Source organism: Hypanus sabinus, chromosome 27 (assembly GCF_030144855.1).
Source record: "Hypanus sabinus isolate sHypSab1 chromosome 27, sHypSab1.hap1, whole genome shotgun sequence".
Lineage (NCBI taxonomy): Eukaryota > Metazoa > Chordata > Chondrichthyes > Myliobatiformes > Dasyatidae > Hypanus > Hypanus sabinus.
In genome coordinates this window covers 42698256-42725719 of record NC_082732.1, presented here as the reverse complement: position 1 = coordinate 42725719, position 27464 = coordinate 42698256, and the positions used below count along the sequence as shown (strand labels likewise).

Genomic DNA, 27464 nt, shown 5'->3' with positions numbered 1-27464 from the left:
ATACAATGATTCAGTGTGCCCCCTAGTGGTTACTGCTGTGTCTCCTCCTGGAAGCTTCTTGATATTTCATTATTTGCATAGGGGTCATCTGATTGGGTAGCTCTTATCTACAAATTCGAATGAAATGTCTTTTATCTACGGGCTATAAAGATGGAGGATCTTCATTACAGCCTGAAGCACCAGCAGCGTAAGAGGCAGTAAGTTACAGGGTATAAGAAGGGCCAAAGATGTTGCCCCCCACTTCCATCTTTATTCTTTGCTTCTTTTTCCCTTTCCCCTTCTGGACCCTTGCTTCTCCCCATTTCCAAATCCCTTTGTTCTATTAGCGCTCAATAAAACGAATGTAAAGCAACAAGTGTAATGCTTCTTTCTTGACTTCCAATTGAGCCTTGGATTAAAAACATCAGAATCCAGTAACTTGGTGAATGAAATGGCACCACGCACAAAATGCTGGAGGAACTTGGCAGCTTGGGCCAAATAAGTGAAGGAAAACAACCAGTTAACATTTCCGGCTGAGAATGAAGGGTCTCGGTTTATTTTGTACATAGAATAACTCTTGTTCTCAGGATCATTTTTTATTTGCACGATTTGTCTTCCTTTCCACATTGGTTGCTTCTCGGTATTTGTTTATGTATTTATGTTTATGTATAGCTTTTTGCAAATTCTGTTATACTTCTTTAATTTCTTGTAACGCCTACAAGAAAATGCATACTGGCTTGTACATACTTCGGTAATAAATACATTTGTAACTATATAACAGCACGGAAACAGGGCATCTTGGCCCTTCTAGTCCATGCCGAACGCTTACTCTCACCTAGTCCCACCTACCTACAGTCAGCCCATAACACTCCATTCCTTTCCTGTACTTTGATAGTATACTTACTTACTTGCTGAATTCTTTCAGCATTTTGTGTGTGTTGCTCAAGGTTTCCAGCACCTGCACAACCTCTTGTGTCTATGAATACAATGACATAGTCCAAGAAAGAAATCCAGTTTCCTAATGGTAAAATACATCTTATACGACATAGAAGCTGCAAAGTGATAGGAGGCCATGGTTTCCTGCATCTGTAACCGGTATGTGTGTGGAACCTAAGAGTGATGACGCCATCCACAGCAGGTCGTGTCTGCGACACAAAAGGCAGCCTGGAGAAGTGGGAGACATCGGAGATCAACTGCCGCTTAAAAAATATACATTCATGAAGGAACATCTGTGCAAGATATTCCTTGTGCTGGGAACGCATTCCCGAATGTGCATTTTGGCTTCCTGATGACTGTTGCAGAGTGCATGAACTTCCGCTGACATGTCCAGGAATGTTTTCGAACTCGGACACATTTCAGCCTCAGAGTGTGTTCCTATTTTCAACCCCCTTAGTGAGCAGGACCAGATGTGATTCATTTAACCCAAAAGTTCTCAGAGGGAAGGGGGAGGAAATGATATCATCTTCATTCACAGCCATGAGAAGGCCAACAGGCCGCTAATGGAAACCACTATGTATTTTCCCCAGCAATATCCAACACACCACTTCCTAAATAGTTCAACAGATGTTCAAAGTAAATTTAATATTAAAATACATATACACTCATTGGCCACTTTATTAAGCACACCTGCTCGTTAGTGCAAATATCTAATCAGTCAATCAGCTGACAGCAACTCAATGCATAAAAGCATGCAGACCTGGTCAAGAGGTTCAGTTGTTGTTCAGACCAAACATCAGAATGGAGAAGAAATGTGATCTAAGTGATTTTGATCGTAAAATAATTCTGGTGCCAGACAGGGTAGTTTGAGTATCTCAAAAACTGCTGATCTCCTGGGAATTTCACGCACAGCAGTCTGTAGACTTAACAGAGAATGGTGCAAAATCAAAAAATAAAACATCCAGTGAGAGGCAGTTCTTTGGGTAAAAATGCCTTGTCAATGAGAGAGGTCAGAGGAGAATGACCAGACTGGTTCAAGCTGACAGGAAGGTGACAGTAACTCAAATAACCACACATTACAACAGCGGTGTGCAGAAGACCATCTCAGAACACACAACACGTCAAACCTTGTAGCGTACGGGATACAGGAGCCCATTACTACCCAGCACTAGAAGGATTTACCTAATAAAGTGGCACCTGAGTACATGTTACCATATACTACTTGGAGATCCATTTTCTAGCAGATATCTGTGGAATTCGTTGCCACTGGCAACTGTGGAGGCCACGTCTTTATGTATATTTAAGGCAGAGGTTAATAGCTTCTTGATTGGTCAGGACATAAAGGAATATTGGGGATGGCAGGAGATTGGAGCCAAGAGGAAAATCTGTCAGTCATGATGAAACGGCAGAGCAGACTGGATGTGCTAAATAACCTAGTTCTGCTCCTATGTCTTATGGTTTTTATTTACAGGAAGATTAAAAAAATACATTAGAATTTACAAAGAACTATACATAAATGAAGATTGACAAACAACCAATGTGCAAAACAAAACAAACTGTGCAAATAAATAAGTAAATAGTACTGAGAAGATGAGTTGCAGATTGGTTGTGGAGTCCATTCTGTGTTGAGGTGAGTGATGTTATCCATGTTGGTTCAGGAGCCTAATGGTTTGAAACTGTTCCTGAACCTGGTGGCGTGGGACTTAAAGCTACTACTGATGGTAATAGTGAGAAGAGAGCATGGCCTGTATGGTGAGGGTTCTTGATGCTAGATGCTACTTTCTTGTGCCAGCGCCTCTTCTACATGTGCTCAGTGGTGTTTGAAGATGTCTTGTTCAAAACAACCAAGGAAATAACTGGAGGAAAAATTGCAAGGCAGTTGGCAAAATGTTTGTGTATAAGTGTCCATCTTAAATTAATTCCTAAATTGGAGTTTGAGGCCTCATGTTCAGGTTTGGTCATCGGCAAGGCCAGACATTGAGACCTGGAATTTGGGTTATAATCCAGGCTCCTCGCTCATCGTCATCGCTGAGTCCTGGGTTGATCTTGAATACTGAAGCCAATGGTCGGTTAGACATCCAGAAGTCGAGACCTGATCGCCAGAACCCCGAGTCTGCAAATCCCTGTCAGTCAGCTGTTTATGTCAAAGGCCCAATGTCTGCAAATCCCCAACCCATGGGAGGTTGGCGGCTGAAGACGGCCTGTCCTCTGGTTGGAGGAGTGAGTGTGTGTGTGTGTGTGTGTGTCTGTCTGTCTGTCTCTCTATCTATCTCTCTTTGTGTATATGTAGGTAGATGCGTGTGTGCATGCGTGCAGAACGTGACTTTTGGTATATTGTGTTTTGGTGTTTTCTCGTTGACATTGGAATTTGTGGTGGCACTTGCGGGCTGCCCCTACACTTCCTTAGCTTGTGTCGGTGGTTAACACAAACCATACATTTCACTGTATGACTCGAAGTGCACATGATAAATAAATGAATCTGAATTTGAGTCTATTCACAGACTGTGACAACACCTCAGTGCATGTGACCAGAAATAAATGAATTTATAATCTCCTTCCAATACCTCCACCCACCCTTCTACATCCCAACCACCACTACGTTATCATTTCCTGTCAGTCATCTCGTGCACCAGACACTCCTGTGCCCAGCATCACTTTATGGACATACAATCAATATATGTATATAAGTTCTTCAATGTATTTATATTTATTGTACTTTTATAGTACTATTGTTTTTTTTTAACTTACTGTGCTGCATCGGATCTGGAGTAACACTTATTCCATTCTCCTTTACACTTGTGTACTGGAAATGACAGTACACAACCCTGAATTTGTCATCCAACCACGGCTTTTCAGCTTTGCCTGTGCCACTTGGGTGATGGATTCAGTAAGAGAACACTCCACATATTTAAGGCAGCCATCTCACCTCACACTGCTCCTGACCCAGACCCGATACAAAACTCCAGTCCGCTGCTCTGTCACAGTCCTTACCTTGACACGGCCCCTGATGCGTGATGGTGATCGCTGTACCCTGGCGACACGCGATGGTTTTCAGCTGACACTCATTTGCATAGGTTACTCCATCAGAACCGCAGACCTGACAATGTGGAAGGAGGTGAAGGTTATCATTGGCAGAATTATATCCCAAAGCATCAGAGAACAGTGCTGGACCAGGGAACGGCTTTCAGCCCCCGTGCTATGCTATGAAATCCAACTGGGTGAGAGTTACTTGTACACCAGTTCCATCCACCTGTCCGTCTCTGACTCCTATCAGTTGATGCCTGTATCTTTAAAATCTAGTTACACCAGGTTTGCACTGCCATCATCGAGAGCACCCTCACATCAGCCGTCACTGTCCGGTGAGCAGAAAAGGCTGCAGTCTATCGTCACTCATGGTCTTCATCAGTGTGGAGCTGCTGGGGACTGAACCCAGGACCTCATACATGTGATGCACACGCTCTCCCGTTGAGCTAAGTTCACCACACAACATGGACATTGAAGAGATCGCACTCAATAGATACACCTGGATGAGAGACTGAACCCAAGCACTAACCACAGCCACCACTTACTCCTGCCCTCACTGCACCAGAATACGTGCATTGCAGATCAGCCTCCACAGTGCCCTGAGGACCCACCAATAGACAACCCCTACAGACAACATCATACTCAACTCGAATGATTGTACCATTACTACCTTCACTGGAGGATCTGTATGCACCCAGGACAAAGATGGCAGCATGAAAAATCACTGGGGATGTAACCCACTGTGCAAACTGCCTTTTCCAAAAACTTACTTCTGGAAAGTGCAAAAAGCTAACAAAATAAAATTGTTGCACCATTTTTAAAGTTTCTTCCTCTGGGCAGTTAATCTGAGTAACCATTCTTGTAGCAACCCCTCCCCCTTATCTATTACCCCCATCAATGCACAATCAATACCTTAAACCACTTTTTACAAAGCTGTTTACATTGTAAATACACACTGATATTTATGTATCTTTGTACATTTATTCCATATCTGTACTTCTTACAAGACAGGTATATTTTCCATCGAGAGTAGGGGAGATTCAAACAAGAGGACATGAGTTGAGAGTTAGGGGGCAAAAGTTTAGGGGTAACACGAGGGGGAATTTCTTTACTCAGAGAGTGGCAGCTGTGTGGAAAGAGCTTCCAGTAGAAGTGGTAGAGGCAGGTTCAGTATTGGATAGGAATATGGATAGGAAAGGAATGAAGGGTTATGGGCTGAGTGCGGGTCAGTGGGACTAGGTGAGAGTAAGTGTTTGGCATGGACTATAAGTGCCGAGATGGCCTGTTTCCGTACTGTAATTGTTATATGGTTATAGGTGACCTCTCCCCAGCCATTATCAATACTCTTCGGAGATTGTCTGCCTGGTGTCAGTGGTCGCATAACCAGGACGTGATATGCACCAGCTGCTCATACAACCATCCACCACCTGCTCCCATGGCTTCACATGACCCTGATCGGGGGTTTAAGCAGGTGCTACACTTTGCCCAAGGGTGACCTGCAGGTCAGTGGAGGGAAAGAGCACCTTATACTTCCTTTGGTAGAGACGTATCCCCACCCCGCCACCCCACTTCTAACCTTATTTTAATATAATTCTTCATTCTCTTATCACTGTCTCCTGGTGCCTCTCCTCATTCCCTTTCTCCTGTGGTCCACTTCCTATCAGATCCCTTCTTCAGCCCTTTACTTTTTCCACCTATTACCTACCAGCTTTTCACTTCATTCCCTCTCCCCATCCACTCTCCTTCCTCCTCAGCTGGTCTCACCTCTCACCTGCCAACCTGTACTCTTTCACCTCCTCTCAGTCATACTCCAGCTTCTTTCCACTTCCTTTCCAGTCCTGAGGAAGAGTCTTGGCCTGAAACATCAACTGTTTATTCCCCTCCACAGATACTGCCTGACCTGCTCAGTTCCTCCAGCTTTGCTGTGTGTTGCTCTGGATTTCCAACACCCGCAGAACCTCTTGTGTGTATGATCTGTGGAATCTCATGTGTTGCAGAAAATATTTGACTTACACTTCCTCCTTCTACAACTTCAACATAACATCCCAACTCTTGCACTCATTCCTCTGATTTTGAAAGCCGATGTTGCCAAAAGCTTCTACTTGTGATGGCACCTTCAAGCAATTTTTGATCATTTACGTATATTCAATGTAAAATCTTGCTCCTGTTGATAGAATGTAGTCAATATTGAGACTGAAAACTTGTTGGATGTAACACTTTGCAACACCAATGACCGGTTAGAAAATCGGTGTTCAATTCCCGCTGCTGTCTGTAAGAAGTTTGTATGTTCTCCCCACAACTGCGTGGTTTCCTCTGGGTGCTCCCACATTCCGAAGACGTACAGGTTAATGATGCTAAGTCGTGGGCATGTAATGTTGGTGCTGGAAGTGTGACTACACTTGCAGGCAGCCCCCAGTACAGCCTTGGACTGTGCTGCTTGTTGGTGCAAAACAATGCATTTCACTGTATGTTTTGATGTCTCTACGTACTTGTGACAAATAATGCTAATCTCCTTTTCTTTTGTTTTTATTGATTGATTGAGATACAGTAACAGCCGCACCATCCAGCAGCCCCTGATTTAACCCTCGCTTGATCACGGGGTAAATCACAATGACCAACTGCTATGTCTTTGGAAACTGGAGCACCCTGAGGAAACCCATGCGGTCACGGAGAGAACATGTAAAATCCTTACAGACAGCAGTGGGTATTGAACTCGGGTCAGCGATACTGTAAATTGTTGTGTTAAGCACTACGCTACCCTGCCACCCTTTCTTTCCCATTAAGTTATTTTATCTAGAGGCACTGATTTATAGACACAGAGACATTAGTCACATTGTTTTAAAGTCTATAAACCAACAAATAATAAAGGCATTAAAAGAACAGGGCAAAGATTACAGGAGACTTTAAGGCTCATGAAGATTGGATTAATTAAGTTAGAGAGGACAAAGTGATTGAGTGTATTCGGGCTATATGTCATGGAAGTAACTGGGGAACAGACTACTGGTATCTGGTCATGGGGAATGAATCAGGTTTAAGAAATGGCCTCTGTTCTGACTTCTTGAGGAAGTAGTGGTCACTGAATTTTGTATTCAATTTGAGTACAACTGTACAAGTGAGACCAAAACTGGACTGCTAGTAGACTTAATTTTTTCCCAAATAGCTCCAAAGGAGACCATTCAGCCCATCGAGACTATGCTGGGGCCCAAATCCATATGAGGAAGTATTTCTTGCTGAGGGCTTTGAACCTTTGGAATTCCTTGGGAGTCAAAGCTGTGAGAATAGAGTGCTTGGTGGTATATAAGATTGAGATAGAGAGATTTCTGAACAATAAGGTGTTATTGTTCAAAACATTAAACTAATTCAAAGGAAGTCTTGGGATTCTGAAAACTTTGAGGTTACTTTGCGCGAGGCGTGCAAGTAGCACTTGGAAGCATGATGATGTTTGCAATTCATATATTTATACATATAACTCAAAAGGAATTATTTAACCCAACACAAATCCATAATTAACCAATATTGCACAACTATTACTGAAATAATAATTACACAACTGAAAGAAATTAAAGCTTTAGCAAAAGGGTAAAGAAATTGGACAGAGGAATATGGGAACAAGCATGATTCCACCAAATGGCAGACAGGACTTGGGATCTGACCAGAGTGCTCCAACCTCGAATGGTTATACCTCACAGCCCCTACCTTCCTTCCCATGGTTGATATACATGACTCCTCTGCACCCTCTTTAAAGCTTCTACATCCTTCCTATAATGAGACAACCAAACTGAAGAATACATCACATGTGGTTTAATCAGTGTGAAATGCTGGAGGAACTCAACAGGTCAGGCAGAATCTATGGAGGGGAATAAACAGTCAATGTTTCCGGCAGAGACCCATCATCAGGACTGGAAAGAAAGGGAAGGAAACCAAAATAGTCTCTGTCTCCATCTGGTGCCTTATTCTGGCTTCTGCCCCCCTTCTCTAAAGCTTCCACATCCTGCATATAATGAAGGGACCAATACTGAACACAATACTCCAAATGTGGTGTAACCAGAGTTTTATGGAACTGCAATATTACCTCACAGCTTTGTTTATTATCCAAGTTCAAGTTCAAATGTCATTCAACCATACATGTATGTAGCCAAATGAAACAGTGTTCGTTTGGGGCCAAGGTGCAAAACCTATCTTACACAGCACTCTGCAAGTAGCACATAGCACAAATGGTTATGATTTAAAAAAAAACATTGCCACAAAAAAATAATTAATAATATAGCCCAGTTCCCTGAATTGCATGACTGTAGATTGTCCTGGCCCAGCTTGTTCTTCCACTGAGCGAACACTGGAGGGCAGCACCCAGTGATCATCAGAGGGCAGCAGTGAGCAAACAACGGCTGTTGGCACCCAATCCAGCATGACTCCAGCATGCCCAGGAGAGGTGCCTGCCGTCTCCCCAGGCCGCTGTGACTAAGATGACCCTGTGGCTGAGGCCCAGTCTTTACCACAACTGAGGTAATGCAGCTTACCCCGCCACCAGTCTTGCCAATGAATGGACTTGCAGTATTGTATATTACCAATATCCGAAAGGACATTGCTCCGTTTGCTGGATTGCGCACCGTCCTGGAAGAATGGTACGCAGCAAGTCCAGGCAACAACAGAACAGTGATACCAACTAAGTCCAGCTCCACTGCTATCGAGCAACTCGATGCTGGTATAATCCTGCAGTACTTGATGTACTGAATATCCAGCAGTGACTTGCAAATGTAAAATAACGTACAAGATGAACAAATGCATCTTTAATTGGACCCCTAGTGGCTGCTGTGCCTAAGCATGCTGACATCCCATGGTCCACTCTCCTCTCCTCTCCTATCAGATTTCTGTTCTCCAGCCCTTTGCTTTTTCATCTATCACCTCCCAGCCTCTTACCTCAACCCCCCCCCCACCCTCATGGCTACACCTATCACCTACTAGCTTGCCCTCCTTCTCCTTCCCCTATCTTCTTATTCTGGCTCCTTCCCTCTTCCTTTCCAGTCCTGGTGAAGAGTCTCAGCTTGAAACATCGACTGTTTATTCCTCTCCACAGATGCTGCTTGACCTGCTGAGTTCCTCCAGCGTTTTGTCTGTTACTCTGGATTTCCAGCATCAGCAGGATCTCTTGTGTTTACAATTCATGTGAGTTTTGACAGATTTTGATGTTAATGGACCCCAGGACCCTGTTGTTTCTGAACAATTTTATATCAGGTTTCACTGGAGGATTTGGTGTTTGGATTGCATTTTTGCACCAAATTAACTCCTTCACACATCAATATTCAATGTTCTCTCACACTGCCTTTCTTTATTTTTAAAGCTTATTTCTCACCTCAGTTGTTGACAAAGATTTCTTAAACAGATCCAAAGGCATTGAAGCTTAAATCTCCAAGGACAGTGGACTCTGGTTAATTGGTTAATCAGGGAAACTGTTTAGGACACCAGATGATGATGATGTCGATTCAGGCCTGAGAGGCCAGTGTTGGGCATTTTCCTGCCTTACAAGGCGCGGGACGAAAGTCCGTGTGGCGTGCCACTCCTCACGCGGACATTTCGCAGTATTTTTCTTTGTATTACGAGGTCGAGTTGCGAGAACACTCAACCCGGCCCGGATGGAAAGTGTACTCGGGACTGGCCTGACTGGATTCAAACCTGGGAACCTCCGTTCCGGAGTCTGGTGCTGATGTCACTCCACCACCAGCCAGCCAAACAATTCTTAAAGGTTCAAAAATTAATTGAGAAAATAGCTTTGTTTCTCTTCACTTCCTTGGGACACAAAGTTGCTTAAATGGGACAGGGGACTGTTGCTGAACAGTTTCTAACTAGGTCAATTGCGTGCACTTGTGTGGCCGTTAGACACTACACTGTGCTTAGAGGGAACACTTTTTAAATAACATCAATTGCATTTATTTCTGTGATGTTATCAATTTGGGCCAACAGACGCTGATTCAGAGAGCAGTGATTTTTGATAATTACATTTTTTATTTTGACTTCAAAAAATTTAAGATGCTTGCCAAGATGTCATGAAAAGATTTGACACTAGCCGAAAAAAATTACCCTATAGGACCAAATTAAAAGGCACCTGCCAAACACCACTCACCATCAGCTGGCAGGGAGTACAGAAACCTACAACTGAACACTTGATACATCAGCAAGACAAACTGTGAGAAGAATGGTCATTACATGTGTGACAACAGGGCACATCCCAAAAACAGGAGGATGGAAGATAAGGATTCGGGTCCATGAAACTTCAGGCAATTGGAGCCGCTGCTCATCTGGGATAAGCTGTACTGGTCCCAGTGGGTCCCGATTTAACCAAGTTCCACAGTATTCCCAACTCTGCCATGGACGGTCATAAACTTCACTGTGAAAGGGAGAGGGTTGGAGAGGGTAGTAACTCCATCCCATAAAAACAACAGAGCTAGAGGAACACCAACAGAACCTCCGAATACCTCATCCCTGGAGAGAGGACAGATCTTCACGTAGAAGACAAATGAAGCTGTGTGGTGAAAGAGGAAGCCGCGGACTGCGGACTCTGGCGAGCTGCTGTTGGCAGCCTATGCCACAGTAGGGGTGATGGGCTTAGGAAGAAGAAGAAGAAGACTGTATTCCCAATTAATAAACAATGTGAAACTATCTGCCGTAACACTGTGCAGTGAAGGGTAACACAGTGATGAATGACGTTACCTTGAACTGTTTATCTTTCGGGCAGATGGGAGAGGGACATTCACAATAAGCTTGTCCAACACTCTGCACACAAGTTGCTCCGTAATGACAAACAACATCGTCGCAGGTCTGGGAAATAGACGGGTCTGTGGGAAGATAGAACACCAACTTAATTCAGCTCTGCCTTCAAGTTCAAGTTTATTGTCATCTGACTGTACATATATACAATGAAATGAAGCAATATTCCACTGGACCCATAAAACGTATATCACACACAGCACATCAAACAGATTATTACTATTTCATACTGTATAAAATACTGTTCTGTGCAAAACTCTCAGGCACGTATATATAGCTACTGCACCTAATTCTTTTGCACAGTACTGTAGAATTCAAAATACGCTTGAATTATGCAGCACAGACAAACAGTAAGCATCTCACTGTCCTAGTGACGAGACCTCGGTGGTGACAGGACGTTCATTAGCCTCACAGCCTGTTACCCGGTCTGTCAGTCCTATTCTGATGCTCCTGTACCTGATGGTCGTGGGTCAAAGCCATTGTAGGATGGGGGTAGGAATCTGCAACAATGCCTCAGGCCTTTAGTTCGTAACACTCCCAGTAAACGTTACAAATAAGGGGAAGGAGACCCCATTGATCCTCTGGGTCATTTTTACTGCTGTTTCCTTAGTTGGTTTTACTGCTGGTTCCGTAGTCTGGTTCCTTGCTGTCTCTGTATCACTCTGACTCTCCGAGTGTTTACCCAGAGAGACGGTGCAGTAACAGGCCCTCCAGCCCAACAAGCTCATTTACATCCATGTGACCAATTAACCTACCAACCCGTACGACTTTGGACCATGGGAGGAAACCCACACGATCACAGGGAGAATTACAAACTCCCAGCAGGCAGCAGCGAGATTTGAACCCAGGTCACTGGCACTGTAATAGGCTTAAGCTAACCACTACACTGTTGCTAGGAGTTTTATCTTTGGGCAGCAAAGTTACCCAGTGTCTTAGTATCCCACTGTTACAGGACTACTGAATAGATCCCGAGTACGATAAAAGGTTCTTGACCTCATAATCCACCTACTGTCAGCCTGCACTGCACTCTCTTTTGTCACTCTGCTCTGCACTCTGAGTGACGTGACTCTACCAAAGGAGGTGTAAGGCACTCCTTCCCTCCGCTAGCCTGCAGGTCACCCTTGGACAAGGTGTAGCACCTGACTAGACCATGATCAGGGTCATGGGAGGAGGTGGTGGATGGTCGTATGAGCAGCTGGTATGTGTCACAAGTCCTGGTTATGTGATGGCCGGGGTCACCCATCTTGTAAAGACACTGCTCAGAAGAAGGCAATGGCAAACCAGTTCAATAGAAAAATTTACCAAGAACAGTCATGGTCATGGAAAGACCAGGATCACCCACATCATACGACTTGGCACATAACATAACATATTGCGGAGAACATAGAATAACACAGGCCCTTTGCCTAAGATGTTGTGTTGACTTTTTAACATACTCTGATCAAACTAACTTTTCCCTTCCACATAGCCCTCCATTTTTCTATCGTCCATGTGCCCACACATAGTCTCCACAGCCATCTGTGACAATGAATTCCACAGATTCACCACTGTCTGGCTGAAGTCATTCCCCCTCATTCCTGTTCTAAATGGACATCCCTCTATTCTGAGCCTGTGCCCTCTGGTGCTAGACTCCTGCACTCTAGGAAAATTGTCTCCAAATCCACTCCAGGTCTCCCAATATTTGGTAGATCTCAATGAGATCCCCCTCATTCTTTTAAACTTCAGCGAGATATTGCTCCTCATCTCTGTTCTAAATGAATGAAAAGTTATGCTGAATGGTCTCTCTGTATGAATCAGTGTTTTCACCTTGATCGCATCCGTTCGGGCCCAGCTTACTGCCATCGGGACATTGGTTACACTTCATTCTGCTGATCCCTGCCTTACAGGAGCAGAGACCCGTCATTTGCTCGCAGTCATCCCGAACAGACCCAAGCGGGTCACAGTTACACGCTGCGGAAGGAAGAGAGGAACAAGATGTGTTACTGCAGCTATAACAAAGGCATCGGTAGCACATAGCAGTGTATTTAATGTTTCAGTAATATTTGAGTAATCTTCAAAAGATATTGTTTGATTAAGCATTCTTTGTTATTTATTTAATTCATTATGGTTATATGTAAAAATACGTGGTTTGCAAATGTCATCATGCTACCATGTGATGTGTGTGCGCATGTAGTAAACACGGAGCTAGACCGCATTCCTGGACCCCCGTGTCTTCCTTTGAATTAGTTTGATGTTTTGAAGTTACAAAACATAACGCACACGCCAGACACTTTCCATTCTCTGTCTTTATCTTAGTTAAACAACAAAGATTTTAAAGATTAGCTTCATTTGTCACACGTACATCAAAACATACAATGAAATGTGTTATCTGTGTCAAATCAAGTCAGCAAGGATTGTGCTGGAGGCAGCCCGCAAGTGTCACTCACGAGTGGTTTATTTATTTACGCAGAGATACAGTGCAGGAACAGTCCCTTCCAGTCCAACCAGCCACAGCGTCCAGCAACCCGCCTACTCACAGGACAACACTCAATGACCAATTTGTGCTGAATCTGTGGAATTCTTTGCCACGTGCAGCTGTGGAGGCCGCCTGTATGTATAGTTAAGGCACAGGTTGGGAGATTCTTATTAGTCGGGCCAAGAAGGGATACAGGGAGAAGACAGGGAATTGGGATTGAGAGGAAAATGGATCAGCCATGATGAAATGGTGGAGCAAACTCAATGGGCCAAATGGCCTAATTCTGCTCCTAAATCTTCTGGACTTATGGTCTAACCCACCAACCAGCATTTTTTGGACTGTGGGAGGAAATCGGAGCACTCGGAGGAAAGGCATGTGCTCACTGGAAGGACAAAGAAACACCTTTACAGACGGCGATTGATTCCAGCTGGCCCTGAGCTTTACAGCGTCACGCCAAGCGCTGCGCTACTCTGAGTGATGTCTTGCTTCTGGCGCCAACATAGCGTACCCACACAGCAGGCAGCGTGAGGGGTGGGGGGGGGGAACGATAGTGTAGCGGCAAGCACAAAGCTTTACAGTAAATTCTCCCCCGCTCCCTGTACGGAATCTGTATGTTCTCCTCATGACCAAGAGGACTTGCTCTTGATGCTCCAGTTTCCACCTTCAGTCCAAAGACGTTCTGGTTGGTAGGGTAACTGACGATTGTAAATTGTCCCGAGATCAGCCTAGGATTAAAGTGGTGGGTTGCTGGGCGGCACAGTTCGAAGGACTGGAAGGGTCTGTTCCATGCTATATCTCAATAAGTACAGTCGGCCCTCCTTATCCATGGATTCCGTATGCGCGGATTCAACCAACCACAGATCGGGAAAACCCGGAAGTTCTCTCTCCAGCACTCATCGCTTGAGCATGTACAGACTTTATTTTCTTGTCATTATTCCCTAAACAATACAGTATAACAACCATTTACATAGCATTTGCGTTGTATTAGGTATTATAAGTAATCTAGAAATGACTTAAAAGTACAGTCAATCCCCGGGTTATGAACGAGTTCCATTCCTGAGTCTGTCTTTAAGTCAGATTTGAAGTTGGAAAAGGTACTTCTCTGAGTCAGCTGGAGACGCCCATGGAGTGAGTACTGTTTTGGATTCGCTCCATAACTTTTACTTTTTTAAACCTTTGATCACCCTTATTCAACTTATTTTTACCTATACCGAAAGTTACTTCGTTAATTTTTTTTTTGGATTTACTGCCAAGAGTTTGTTGTGAACTTTTGAAGATATGCAAACAGAAATGTCTCTCAGGTCTAAGGGACGGGATCCCGGATGCAATCCGAACGGTAACGGAAAAAAGCAGGCTCCACCACAACAAACTCAATTAACTTTTGAATTGCTTATGGAGGTTTTGGATAAAAAAATTTGCTGAACTACAACAATTTTTTAAAGAAGATATAAAGGCTTTTCAAGAGTACATGGTTAAGACGGATTTAGTAATTAAACAGCAACAAGCTCTTATTGCGTCTCTGCAAGAAGATGCTCGGAAGCGAGATTTGACTATTGAAAAACTGGAACAGGATTTAATTTCGACCATTAAGCTGATGGAAGCCCTTAAAGCCAAGAGTGACGATTTTGAGAATCGGTCCAGAAGACAGAACTTACGTATATTTGGTCTTCCAGACGGCATAGAAAAAGATGACCCTTCGAAATATTTTGCTCAACTTTTAAAAGAAGCGTTTCCAACGATTTTCCCGAATAACCCTCCTTTATTGGATCGGGCACATAGAATTCGGCGTCGATCACCGAGTGCTACAGACAAACCTACGGTGGTAATTGTCCGGTTCCATTATGTACATGACAAAGAACAACTTATAAGAGCAGCTCGTCGAGCAGGAATGATTAAATTCAAAGAATTTTGCTTCCGCCTGGTAGAAGACTTTAGTCCTGACCTTTTAAAAAGAAGGCTTCTTTTTAAACCGTTGATGGCTGAATGTTATGAGAAAAATCTGAAACCTGCGCTTCTATACCCTGTGAAGCTTCGAATTTCTCCGTCGAATGCTCCACGACAGGTTTTCACTTCAACTTCAGAAGCGAGAAAATATCTGGAGGAGAACTTCCCTACTGCTACAGACACCAGTCTCTAATAAATGAATGATTCTGATCGTGTAAGATGGTTCTCGATCTCTTAAACCAGAATTAAAATCTGGTTACTGGTGTAGGTTCATCCTATACTTTATACTTAAGTTAAAGTGTGTTTTCGTCATATTAATTGTTCTGCCTTATATACTTTAATCATTTAACTACATACTTGTCCATTAACTTTGTTCCTTCGAAGGTACATTTTTAATTCTTTGAAGGTGAATTTTTCTTTGTTTAAGATGGTGGTTTTTTGAAAAAGATTTTTGGTTTTGCTTAAGATGGCGATATGTTTTTATTTTTTTCGCGTTTTTCCTACAATGCATCGTTTATCATAGCTTAAATATTTTATGTTTTGTCTGGGCTAGAGCCCGATTTATAATTTTTTTAGTGATTATATTTTTATTCTTTTTACAACTAACTATACTTAGAAATATGGTTTTTATTATAGCGATTTTAATTTTTAAAGTTGGGGTGATTCTTTTGTATATATCCTTTATATATGGAGTGTTCTTCAGCTGACATGGGGGTAGGATTAGTCTTACTTTTTCCCTTTTTAAGTCATATTTTGGCTTTTTCTCTTTTCCTTGGGGGGTGGGGGGATGGTCTGTTTTCTAATTCTATTTTTTTTGTACCAGTTTGTGTTAGTTTTTTTATTTGGGCTGTTTTTGAACTTCAAATATGTCTGCGTTGTCGTCACTTCCGGGTCTTCTCATTACTTTTGTTCCTCTTCCGGGTGCATGAGTTTATAAGTTGGTTAACCCTTTCTATACCAAAGGGTTGATTTTAGAATTATGGCTCAGACCATTAATTTTGTGTCTTAGAATACTAATAGTTTAAATCATCCAATTAAACGAAAGAAGATTTTCAAAGTATTCCAAAGATTTAATGCTCATATCATTTTTGTACAAGAAACTCATGTGAGGAAGGAGGACAAATTTTGTTTTTTTAGATTTTGGTGGGGTCAACAGTATCACGCAAATTCGAATGCTAAAGTAAAAGGAGTTTCAATTTTTATTGACTCCTCTATTTCATTTGTTCAACATGATATTTTTTCGGATCCGAATGGCAGATTTTTGTTAATTACAGGTTTACTTTGTAATAAAAAGGTTGCTTTGGTTAATGTTTACGCTCCAAATGTGGATTGTCCTGACTTTTTTAAGTCTTTATTTACCTCTTTACCCAATCTAAATGAATATAAGTTAATAATGGGTGGTGACTTTAATTGTTGTTTAAATCCTCTGATGGATAAATCTTTATCTATTCAGACTTTACCTAATAAGTCGGCCACTTGTATTAACTCTTTTTTGACTGACAATGGAGTTTTTGATATTTGGAGATTCCGGCATCCTAATGACAAAGAGTTTTCTTTTTTCTCACATGTTTATCAATCTTATTCGAGAATTGATTATTTTTTTCTAGACTCTTGTTTTATTCCATTGGTAATCGGTTGTAACTATGATATTATAGCTATCTCTGATCATGCTCCATTATTACTTTCTATGAAATTTACGGATACAGCTTCTAATGCTAGACAATGGCGATTTGGCTCTACCTTGTTGCAAGACTCTGACTTTATAAAATTTATGGAGGAGCAGATCGATTTCTTCTTTTCAACTAATTCTACAGATGATATTTCCTGCGGAACACTTTGGGACACTTTTAAAGCGTATATACGTGGACAGATTATTTCTTATTCTGTTGGTTTGAGGAAACGTACTAAGATGGAAACTCTCTTATTGGTTGATAAAATTAAAGAGATTGATAAGAAATATTCGATTGCTCCTAGTAAGGAGCTTTACAAACAAAGGGTTGAACTTCAAATGGAACATAGTTTATTACTTACATCCTCGATTGAAAATCAATTAATGAAATCTAAATCTGATTTTTACATACATAGTGATAAATCTGGTAAACTGTTAACTAGTCAATTGAAGGATGCTTTGGTTAAACGTCAAATCACTAAGATTGGTCAGCAGAATGGGAATCTGACAGTTAATCATGATGAGATAAATAAGGCATTTCAAGACTTCTATACCTCCCTGTATCAATCTGAATTTCCTCAAGATCATAATATCATGTCTGATTTTCTTGGGAAATTAAATTTTCCAAGATTATCATCTGATGATCTTTCAATATTGGATACTCCTATTACGGATGTAGAAATTAAGGGGGCTATTTCCTCAATGAATTCTGGGAAAGCACCGGGTCCAGATGGTTATACAGTTGAATTTTTTAAATTTTTTTCCGCTACTCTTTCCCCTTGGTTAGGTAAGGTTTTTGAGGAAGCCATTAGATTAGGGAATTTGCCACAATCTTTTTACAGAGCTTCCATTTCTCTAATATTGAAGAAAGATAAAGACCCTACTAACTGTGCTTCTTATAGACCTATATCTTTATTGAATGTAGACTCCAAGATTTTTTCCAAGTTACTGGCATCTAGATTGGAGAAGGTATTACCCAAATTATTTCAGATGATCAAACTGGTTTTATTAAAAATCGTTATTCTTTTTTTAACATTAGGAGATTGTTGAATGTTGTTTATACTCCCTCGCATGACACTTCAGAATGCGTGATTTCATTAGATGCGGAGAAAGCATTTGATAGAGTTGAATGGCCTTACTTATTTAATGTGTTGGAGAAGTTTAATTTTAGTCCGATATTTATATCATGGATTAAATTGATTTATCATACTCCAGTAGCCTCAGTGTTTGCCAATAATCAAAGATCTCCCTTTTTTCGCCTATTTCGGGGCACTAGACAAGGATGTCCTCTTAGTCCATTACTATTTAACATTGCCTTAGAACCTTTGGCAATTGCCATCAGACAATCACAGGATATTTTGGGTATTAATTGTGGGACAGATATTCATAAATTATCTTTGTATGCAGATGATTTATTACTATTCATTTCTAACCCAGAGAAATCCATTCCAGCAGTTTTATCATTATTGGCTCAATTTAGTGAGTTTTCTGGGTATAAGTTAAATCTTAATAAAAGTGAATTGTTTCCTTTGAATAAACAGGTCCCAATTTATGGAAATGTACCTTTTAAATTAGTTAATGACTCTTTTACTTATTTAGGGATCAAAATCACAAAAAACCATAAAGATTTATTTAGATTTAATTTTTTACCCTTAATTGATCAGATTAAAGGTTTGTTTACTAAGTGGTCACCTTTATCTTTATCCCTAATAGGTAGGATTAATGCTATTAAGATGGTTATTTTACCTAAGTTTTTATATATTTTTCAAGCGATACCAATTTTTATCCCAAAATCTTTTTTTACTAATGTTGACTCTAAAATTTCTTCATATATATGGCAGAATAAAAATCCCAGGTTAGGTAAAACATATTTACAGAAGACAAAAAAGGAAGGCGGGTTAGCATTACCTAATTTCAGATTTTACTATTGGGCAGTTAATATTAGATATTTGTTATGTTGGTTGAAAGATGGGGGTGGATCTTTTGGCCCTTGTTGGGTGAGTTTAGAAGCTAAATCGGTATCAGCTTATGCTCTGGGTTCTATTTTAGGGACTTCACTCCCTTTTGCTTTTCTAAATTGCCGAAACGAATTGACAACCCGATAGTTAAACATACTTTGCGTATATGGTTTCAATTTCGGAGATTTTTTGGGTTGGCTCAATTCGTTTTAAATAGTCCTATTGTATCTAATTGTTTTTTTCACCCTTCCATTATAGATCAAGCTTATTCGGCTTGGAAAACTAAGGGATTTCTAAGATTTTCTGATTTATTTTTAGATAATTGTTTCATGTCTTTTGAGCAATTATCCAACAAATATAACTTGCCTAGATTTCATTTTTTTAGATATTTACAGATTAGACATTTTTTAAGTTCTGTACTCCCTACGTTTCCAAATTTTGTGCCTTCAGATATTTTGGAGAGTTTATTTGAATTAGACCCTTTTCAAAAAGGGCTTATTTCAAAACTTTATAATATAATTATGAAGATACGTTCAGAGCCTCTTTATAAGACTAAAAAGGATTGGAAAAGAGAGCTTAGTCTTAGTATTTCTAGTGAGAATTGGGATAGAATTCTTCAATTAGTTAATACATCATCGTTATGTACCAAACATTCATTAATACAATTTAAGGTCGTACATAGGGCCCATATGTCCAAGGATAAATTAGCTCATTTTTACTCTCATATTAGTCCTACTTGTGATAGATGTCATTCTGAAATTGCGTCTTTAACTCATATGTTTTGGTCTTGTTCATTTTTGGAGAAATATTGGAAAGATATTTTTGATATTATTTCTGCAGTTTTGAATATCGATTTACAACCTCATCCTATTACTGCAATTTTTGGTTTGCCAATCTTAGACTCACTGCATTTATCTTCTTCAGCCCGTCGAATGATTGCATTTCTAACTCTGATGGCTAGAAGATCTATATTGTTGAATTGGAAAGAAATTGATCCTCCCACTGTATTTAATTGGTTCTCTCAAACTATGTTATGTTTAAATTTAGAAAAAATTAGAAGTGGTACTTTTGAGACTTCTATTAAATTTGAAAAGTTATGGAGATCAATTATTCAACATTTTCATATGATGTAATATGACCCTGTGCCAAGTTCATTTGATTTCCCAGCTTTTAGCTTATGTATTTTGAGAGGACCGGAAGTGACGGCATTGATGAATACTTATTTTTGTGAGATATTATAAACAGCCCCCTTTTTTTCCTCTCTTTTTTTTGCTTCTTTTTTCTTCTATATTAGTTATTAGATTAGATTAGTTAGTTTGGCATTGCATTTTTTTTGCTTTCTTTCTTTTTTCTGTTTTCTTTATATCATATATTATGAAATATTTAGACTTACTATGTTCATACATATATTATATATGTTTTGGTAAAATCATTTATATTGTAACTATTATGTATGTTTTTTTTCATATGTAATGGAATTTATATGTTGGTAATTTCTTTATCAATATATCATTTGTATTCTGTCCATATTACTAATATTAATAAAAAGATTTAGAAAGAAAGAAAAGGTACTTCTGGTATTGTTTAGTGTCAGTCAAACGTTTTTCTTAGTAATATAGTACATATTTTACCTTTCTACGCATAGAAAACACTTAAGAAACATAAGTATTTCAATAATTAAACCACTGCGTTGCTTAGTAATAATTGTAGCTTTCATCGGGGCAGGGCCTTTCACATGCTCCATTAAAATTATTCCGATTGTTGACCGACTGTAGCCTAACGCTTTTCCAGTGACCGATAGCATTTCACCCCTTTCCGATCGCTTTATTACTTCCACCTTATTTTCAATAAGGGACTTGAGCATCCACGTTTTTTGGTATCCGCGGGGGGTTCTCAGAACCAATCCCCCGCGGATAAGGAGGGCCGACTGTAAATAAAATCAAATCCCGAACTACAGACAACTTTACTTCTTTCAATTTCACCACTGATTCTTCAAGGTTAATTTTAGTTTGCACTGTAATAGCGTTAGGCTAACCGCTATACTACTGTGCCAACCCTCCCCACCCCTGACGCTACCATACTGCCCCCACCCATTAGTCATTAGCTTACGAGCACAGTGCTCCATGGATAAGTGTTAAGGGAATTTTAAATGGTGGGAGATTGCAAAACATTATCGTTCAAAGGAATTTCAACTCATCAGAGGTCCCACTGCTACTTTCTCATGATGTCACTGTTTGGTAAACAGCAACACAATCATAAACACAAGATTTTGCAGATGAAAACACACAAAATGCTGGAGGAGCTCAGCAGGCCGGGCAGCGTCTATGGGAAAGAGTAAATGGTTAACGTTTCGGGCCGAGACCCTTCATCAGAACCGTTTACTCTTTTCGATAGGTGCTGCCTCGGTTGCTGAGTTCCACCAGCATTTTGTGTGGGTTACTTTGACTCCTAGTGTTCTGCAGATTTTCTCCTGATTGTGATTTGATTACTACACTCCAAAGTCTCTTCCAGGGATGCCCAGACGGAAGAAATTAAAATCTTCTCTTCGATGAGAGTTCAGTGAATGCCTCCCTCACTGCCCCCCCCCCCCCGCTGTCATCCCTAATACCCTCCTTCTTAGACCTGAAGCCACAACTGTTTACTCTTTTCTAGAGATGCTCCTTCGCATGCTGAGCTCCTCCAGCATCTTCTGCATATTATTTGGATTTTCAGCATCCGCAAATATTCTCTTGTTTGAGATTCTGCAGATGTTGGAAATCCAGAGCACCTGTGGAGAGGAATAAACAGTTGATGCTTATGGCTGAGACCCTTCATCAGGACTGGAGAGGAAGGGGGAAGAAATCAAAGTTCAAAGTAAATTTTATTATCTAAGTACATAAATGTCACCATATACAACTCTAAGAATCATTTTTTTGTGGGTGTAATCAATAAATCTGAAGAATAGTAATGATAATAAAATCAGTGAAAGTCTGTCCAACTGGGGCATTCACCAGAGTGCAGAAGACAACAAACTGTGCAAATACAAAAGAAGAAACAATAATAATAAATAAAGAATCAATAAATATTGAGAACACAATATGAAGAGTCCTTGATAGTGAGAACACTTCAATGAAGTGAAGCTGAGTGACGTTATGCCCTTTGGTTCAACTGAACATGGTGGTAAGAGTCCTGAGGCTCACATACCTTGTTCTAGAATAAGGTTGGGGAGGGGAAGGAGGATAAGCTTTCTCCTGATCTCGCGTATCACCTGCCAGCTTGTACTCATATTATATATAATGTAATTTATGTGTTTTTTAAATTAGGAAATGCAATGTACTGCTGCTGCAAAACAACGAGTTTCACAATGTATGCCGGTGATATTAAAGCTGATTGATTCTGAGTAAAGACTTGTCGATCCACTTACGGGTACATCCGCTTTTCTCATCGATGACGATGCCTCGGAAGTTCCAGAACCCAGGTTCGCAGCGGTCACATTTTAACCCTCCCACACCCGGCTTGCAGGAGCACTGACCCGTGCTGGGATTACAAGTTTCACTGTACGATCCATACCTATTACACTCACAGGTACCTGCAAAGGTCACAATAAAGAAATATTTGCCAGTTGCTGCCTGGTTATGCACCCGAAATTATTTGGGATGACATTTTGAACCTCGATAGGAGTCAAAATAAAAATTTTCTGAAGATTGGGGAAAAAAGTAAACATAATAGGTGGTAGGACATAGAACAGTACAACAAAAGAACAGGCCCTTTGACCCACAACATTTTACCGAACCAATTAAACTAGTGATCAAATGGCCAACTAAACTAATCCCTTCTGCCTACACAATGTCCATATTCCTCCATTTTCCTCACACTCATGTGCCTATCTAAATGTCTATTAAAAATCTCCCCCAGGCAGCACATTCCAGGAGTCCTACACTCCCTGTGTAATAAAACTTGCCCCCTCACATCTCCTTTGAAATTACCCCCTCTCACCTTAAATGCATGCCCTCTGGTATTAGACATTTCAACCCTGGGAAAAAGATTCTGACTGTCTACTCTATCTATGCCTGTCAAAATATTATAAACCTTTATCAAATCTCCCCTCAGTCCAGAGAAAACAGCCCAAGTCTGGCCAACCTCTCGTTATAGCACAGCCTTCTAATCCAGGCAGCATCCTGGTAAACCTCTTCTGCACCCTCTCCAAAGCCACAACATCCTTCCTATAAAGGAGAGGATAAGAACTGTATGCAGTACTCCCTAAACTCGAGACTATATTTTTATCCATAATAGGAGTCAAAATAAAAATCTTCTGTAGTTCGGCAAAGAATTGAATCATTGGAACGGCAAATGAACTGGTTAACATGGACTGTGAAATTAGTTTGATAAACTTTCCAGATAGAAAAATGGAGGGCTACGTGGGGGGAAGGGTTAGATTGATCTTAGAGTAGGTTGAAAGGTCAGTACAACAGTATGGGCCGAATGGCCTGTACTGCTCTGTAACATTCTATGCTCTAGACTGCAAGGATGGGCATATATGTTGCCAAGCAAAGAACTGGAAGAGTTTTTGAAAGTAGCAGGAACCATCTGGTTGGCACAAGAGCCAGCCACGAGCAGCTGGTTGCTCTGTTTATATATTTTATTCATTTAGAGATACAGCACAGCAACAGGCCCTTCCAGCCCAAGGAGCCTGCGGTGCCCAGTTACACCCATGTAACCAGTTAACCTGTATGTCTTTGGAAACCAGTGGGGTTACAGGTACAAACTCCCTACAAGCAACGGCGGGAATCGAACCTGGATTACTGGTACTGTCAAGTCTTACGCTAACCGCTACGCTATGTGTTAAAGTGAAATGACTTACTTGGGCATCCTGCCAGGCCAACCCCCTGGGCAGCGGTAACGTTGTCCAGACAGCAGCCGTACACGGACTTACTACAGTGTTGCTCCGGGACGGGCGCTGGAAGTGCATCTGCGGGAAGAGGAGAAGAGTTTGGAAAAAACAGACAATAAATAATGGAGGCTCGGTAGCAAAGTGGTTAGCATAACATTTCACAGCACCGGCAGTGACCAAACAGGGTTCGATCCCACCATTGTCTGCAATGAATGTGTACGTTCTCCCCAGGACCGTGCGGCTTTCCTCCCACAGTCCAAACACGTGCAGGTTAGCGTTAGTAAGGTAGTTCATTTAGATACAGCGTGGAACTGGTCCTTTTGGCAGCCGATTCTCGGACTGTGCTGACTCAAACAACGCATTGCACAGTGTTTTGATGCTTCGATGCATTCGTGACAAATAAAGCAAATCTCTACCTTTAATTCACAGGTTTCGGAGAAATCAAATCACAGGGTCGTGGGCCACACTGCCCATAATACCATGCTAACTGCTCCACCCATATAAACCAATCCCATTTCCCTACAATACATCTGCATCCTTCTATGTCTTGGCCAGATGCTGAGAGTGTGTATTAACCATAACCTGTGTGGAGGAATTCCCCTCAGGTCCTTTCCGAACCACTGGCCTCTCACCATCCCCTACTCTATTGGATCCTCCGCCATGTGAAAAATAAGATTATAACTCTGTCTTTACATCATTTTGTGTGAGAGTTTTGGAGTTGGAATGGCACCAGGAGAAGGGAAATATTGGAGAGAGGAGAGGCTGCCGGGCGTTGCCATAGCAACACCTGGGGAGGGGGAAGGTGGGGGCTCAAGAGTGTGAGATGGAGAGGGGGGAGGGAAAGGGTGGGGAGAGGGGGGAGGAGTAGATGATAAGGAGGGAGGGAGGGAGGGAGGGAGGGGAGTGGAGAAGGAGTGGGGGGAAGAGAGCAAGGTAGAGGGAATGTAGGTGAGAGGAGGGGAGGGGAGGGAAAGGATTGCAAGGGAGGTGAGGGGAGAAAGGGCTAGGAGTGAGACCAGAGGGAGGACAGCAGTCGTTGACTCATCCAGCACAGAAACAGACCCCTTGACCTAACCCCTCCATACTGACAGGGAGCTGGTGCCATCAGGTGGCATTTGTCCCTCAGATCATGGGAGGGGAGAGGAGGGGGAATGAAGGAGGGGAGGGAGAGAAAGAAGGAGTGGGAATGAAAGGACCTATTCTGAGTTATATGTCTAAATAAACAGAAATGTTTGATATGTTGGTTGCACTTTAACCAGCCAAGGTGGAGATGATTGTGTAATTTGCTGCTAATTAACCTTGACAATCCCTCTGCTGTAAGAAACAGGTTGATTAAATGCAATTTACTTATGTGATTACCTTCCACTTTCTGCATTTTTGGAGAGTTCAGCCAGCACTGATTTGTAAAAGTTGATGTGGCTCCCTCACACTTCACAGAGAATCAGTTTTTGGTTTAAATTGGCTTTTTTGTACAAGAGACTGTTAGTGGTGAGTAATAGTCCCAAAAAGCCTCCAATTAGTCACCAGCCTGATAATTTATACTCTGTTAAAACAATTCTCACTGATTAGTTACTTAGAAATACAGTGCAGAACAGGCGCTTCTGGCCCACCGACTGCACCGCTCAGCAACCACAGCCTAATCACAGGACAATCTACAATGACCAATTGTAGATTTTGGACTATGGGGCAAAACCGGAGCACCCTGAGGAAACCCACATGCATTAATGAAGGGCGTACAATCTTTCTTACAGGAGATGATGGAATTGAGCTCTGAACTCTAATGCCCCAAGCTGTAATACTGTTGCATTAACTGCAGCGCCACTGAGACACTCTAAAAATTAAAACTTTTTGCCATATGTACATCGAAATGTACAGTGTTTGTGCCAATTCAAATTGTGCCAGCATGCTTCCGGCGCCAACATCGCGTGCCCATAGGAACCTAAATCCGTGCATCTTCGGACTGTGGGAGGAAACCGGAGCACCCGGAGGAAACCCACACAGTCGCAGGTAGAACGTACAAATTCTTTACAGACAGCGGTGCTTGGTGATCACTGACAAACTAGTTTCTCAGGGCTTTGCACTGCTTTTGTGTCCCCGCTTTGGTTCAGTCACATGGTCTCATTTTACAGCGTGTTAAACAACTTACAGAGGGGCTCAGTCGATCCTGGTAACTCCCAGACCCATCTGTTCTTCAAATCATATTCCAGACCAACAACAACAGGATGAGTGAAGGCCGACCCAGGAAAGACTGACAAGCCAGAAACAAGCTGCTGTTTCCATCTCTGATCTTGAGGCCAATTTTCAGGAACAGATTGGCAGACCATCTCCTTGGGATGTGTTCAAACATGCAATCCTACCAATAATCTGGACAGTGTATTATGGAGGGGCATTGGACACTCATAGAGCTATAGAACACCACAGCAAAATAACAGGCCCTTCAGCCCATCTAGTCTGCGTCAAACCATTGGCCCGTCTAGTCCCATTGACCTACACCCGGATCATAGCCCTCCATACACATCCCGTCCATGTACTTGTCCAAACTTCTTTTAAATGCTGAAATCCAACAAACATCCACTAGCTCATTCCACACCCTCACCACCCTCCGAGTGAAGAAGTTCCCCTGATGTTCCCCATAAACATTGCGCCTTTCACCCTTAACCCATGACCCCTAGTTCTAGTCTCACCCAACCTCAGCTTGCATTTACCCTATCCATACCCCTCACAATTTTGTATACTTCTATCAAATTTCCCCGCAATATGTGAAACTCGCAAGAATAAAGTCCTAACCTATTCAACCTTTCCTTAAAACTTAAGTCCTCACGCTTGGGCAACATCCAGGACCTGAGTTATAGGAAAAGGTTGAATAGGTTAGGACTTTATTCCCAGGAGTGTTGGAAAATGAGGGTAGATTTGATAGGGATATGTAAAGTTATGAGGGGTATAGATAAGGTGAATGAAAGCAGGTTCTTTCCACTGAGTTTGGAAGAAACTAAAGTCCATAAATTGATCATAAAATTCACTTTAAATCTGATAATACTTAATCCTTTCACACCTGACACTTTGCTAATTTACTCAAATAATAGATTTGTTTAAAGAGGCATTATTATTAGCATCCCCTCAAACAGGAATCTTTTTTATAAGTCAATAAATTAACTAATTATTTCTCCAAATGTTTTGTTTTCTCGCACTGGGTTTTAATTACGCCAGTGATATACCTAACAAAATGCATCACTGAGTTCACCACATTAATTTACATTCACATTAGTACCTAAGAAGTTGTAAAACAGTCCAGATGTCACTGAGCAAGAAAGGAGATATTCAACCATGTGGACTTTAAGCAGCATCTTTACAAAGTGAAAAGATGAAATATTGTTGGGGATATCCACAGAAATCAGGGACATGGAAGCTAAAGATGTGATTATCAATTTTGGAGTATTGACTATTGGGCTAGAGTTGACCACACAGTTTGATGAGGCAATTAATGTTAATAATCCTTTATGCCTCCAGCATCAACAAACCTTCAATCATTGCAGCCACTGCATACCTTGACTCTGTTCTATTCCCGCCAGTTTAGTCGCTTCCTACCAATATCCATGACACTTCACACACTCTTGTTCTTTCCAATGACTTTAAGTTCCTTGACCCCAGTTGTCTCATTTTCACTACTGATGCCATATCAAACACACCTTTCCAACCCCCCCCCCACCACATTCTGCTTCCTGCAGGGATCACCCCCTATGCGACTCCCTTGTTCATTCATCCCTCCTGTACTTATCCTTGTAAGCATTAACAGATGCCACACCTGCCCCTACACCTCCTCCCTCACTACCATTCAGGTCCCCAAACAGTTCTTCCAGGTGAGGTGAC

General features: G+C 41.6%; 1 protein-coding gene across 2 annotated transcripts in view; it reads right to left on the bottom strand.

Annotated features, from left to right (window-relative positions):
* agrn (agrin) overlaps nt 1-27464 on the bottom strand; it is a 549483-nt gene that overhangs the window by 79773 nt on the left and 442246 nt on the right. For both annotated transcript variants that reach the window (XM_059952327.1, XM_059952328.1), the window contains 5 exons: nt 23568-23675; nt 22131-22295; nt 12508-12651; nt 10645-10769; nt 3907-4012 (listed from right to left, as the gene is read on the bottom strand). In XM_059952327.1, the coding sequence (XP_059808310.1) occupies nt 3907-4012; nt 10645-10769; nt 12508-12651; nt 22131-22295; nt 23568-23675 (648 nt within the window). The remainder of the gene's footprint in view (nt 1-3906; nt 4013-10644; nt 10770-12507; nt 12652-22130; nt 22296-23567; nt 23676-27464) is intronic.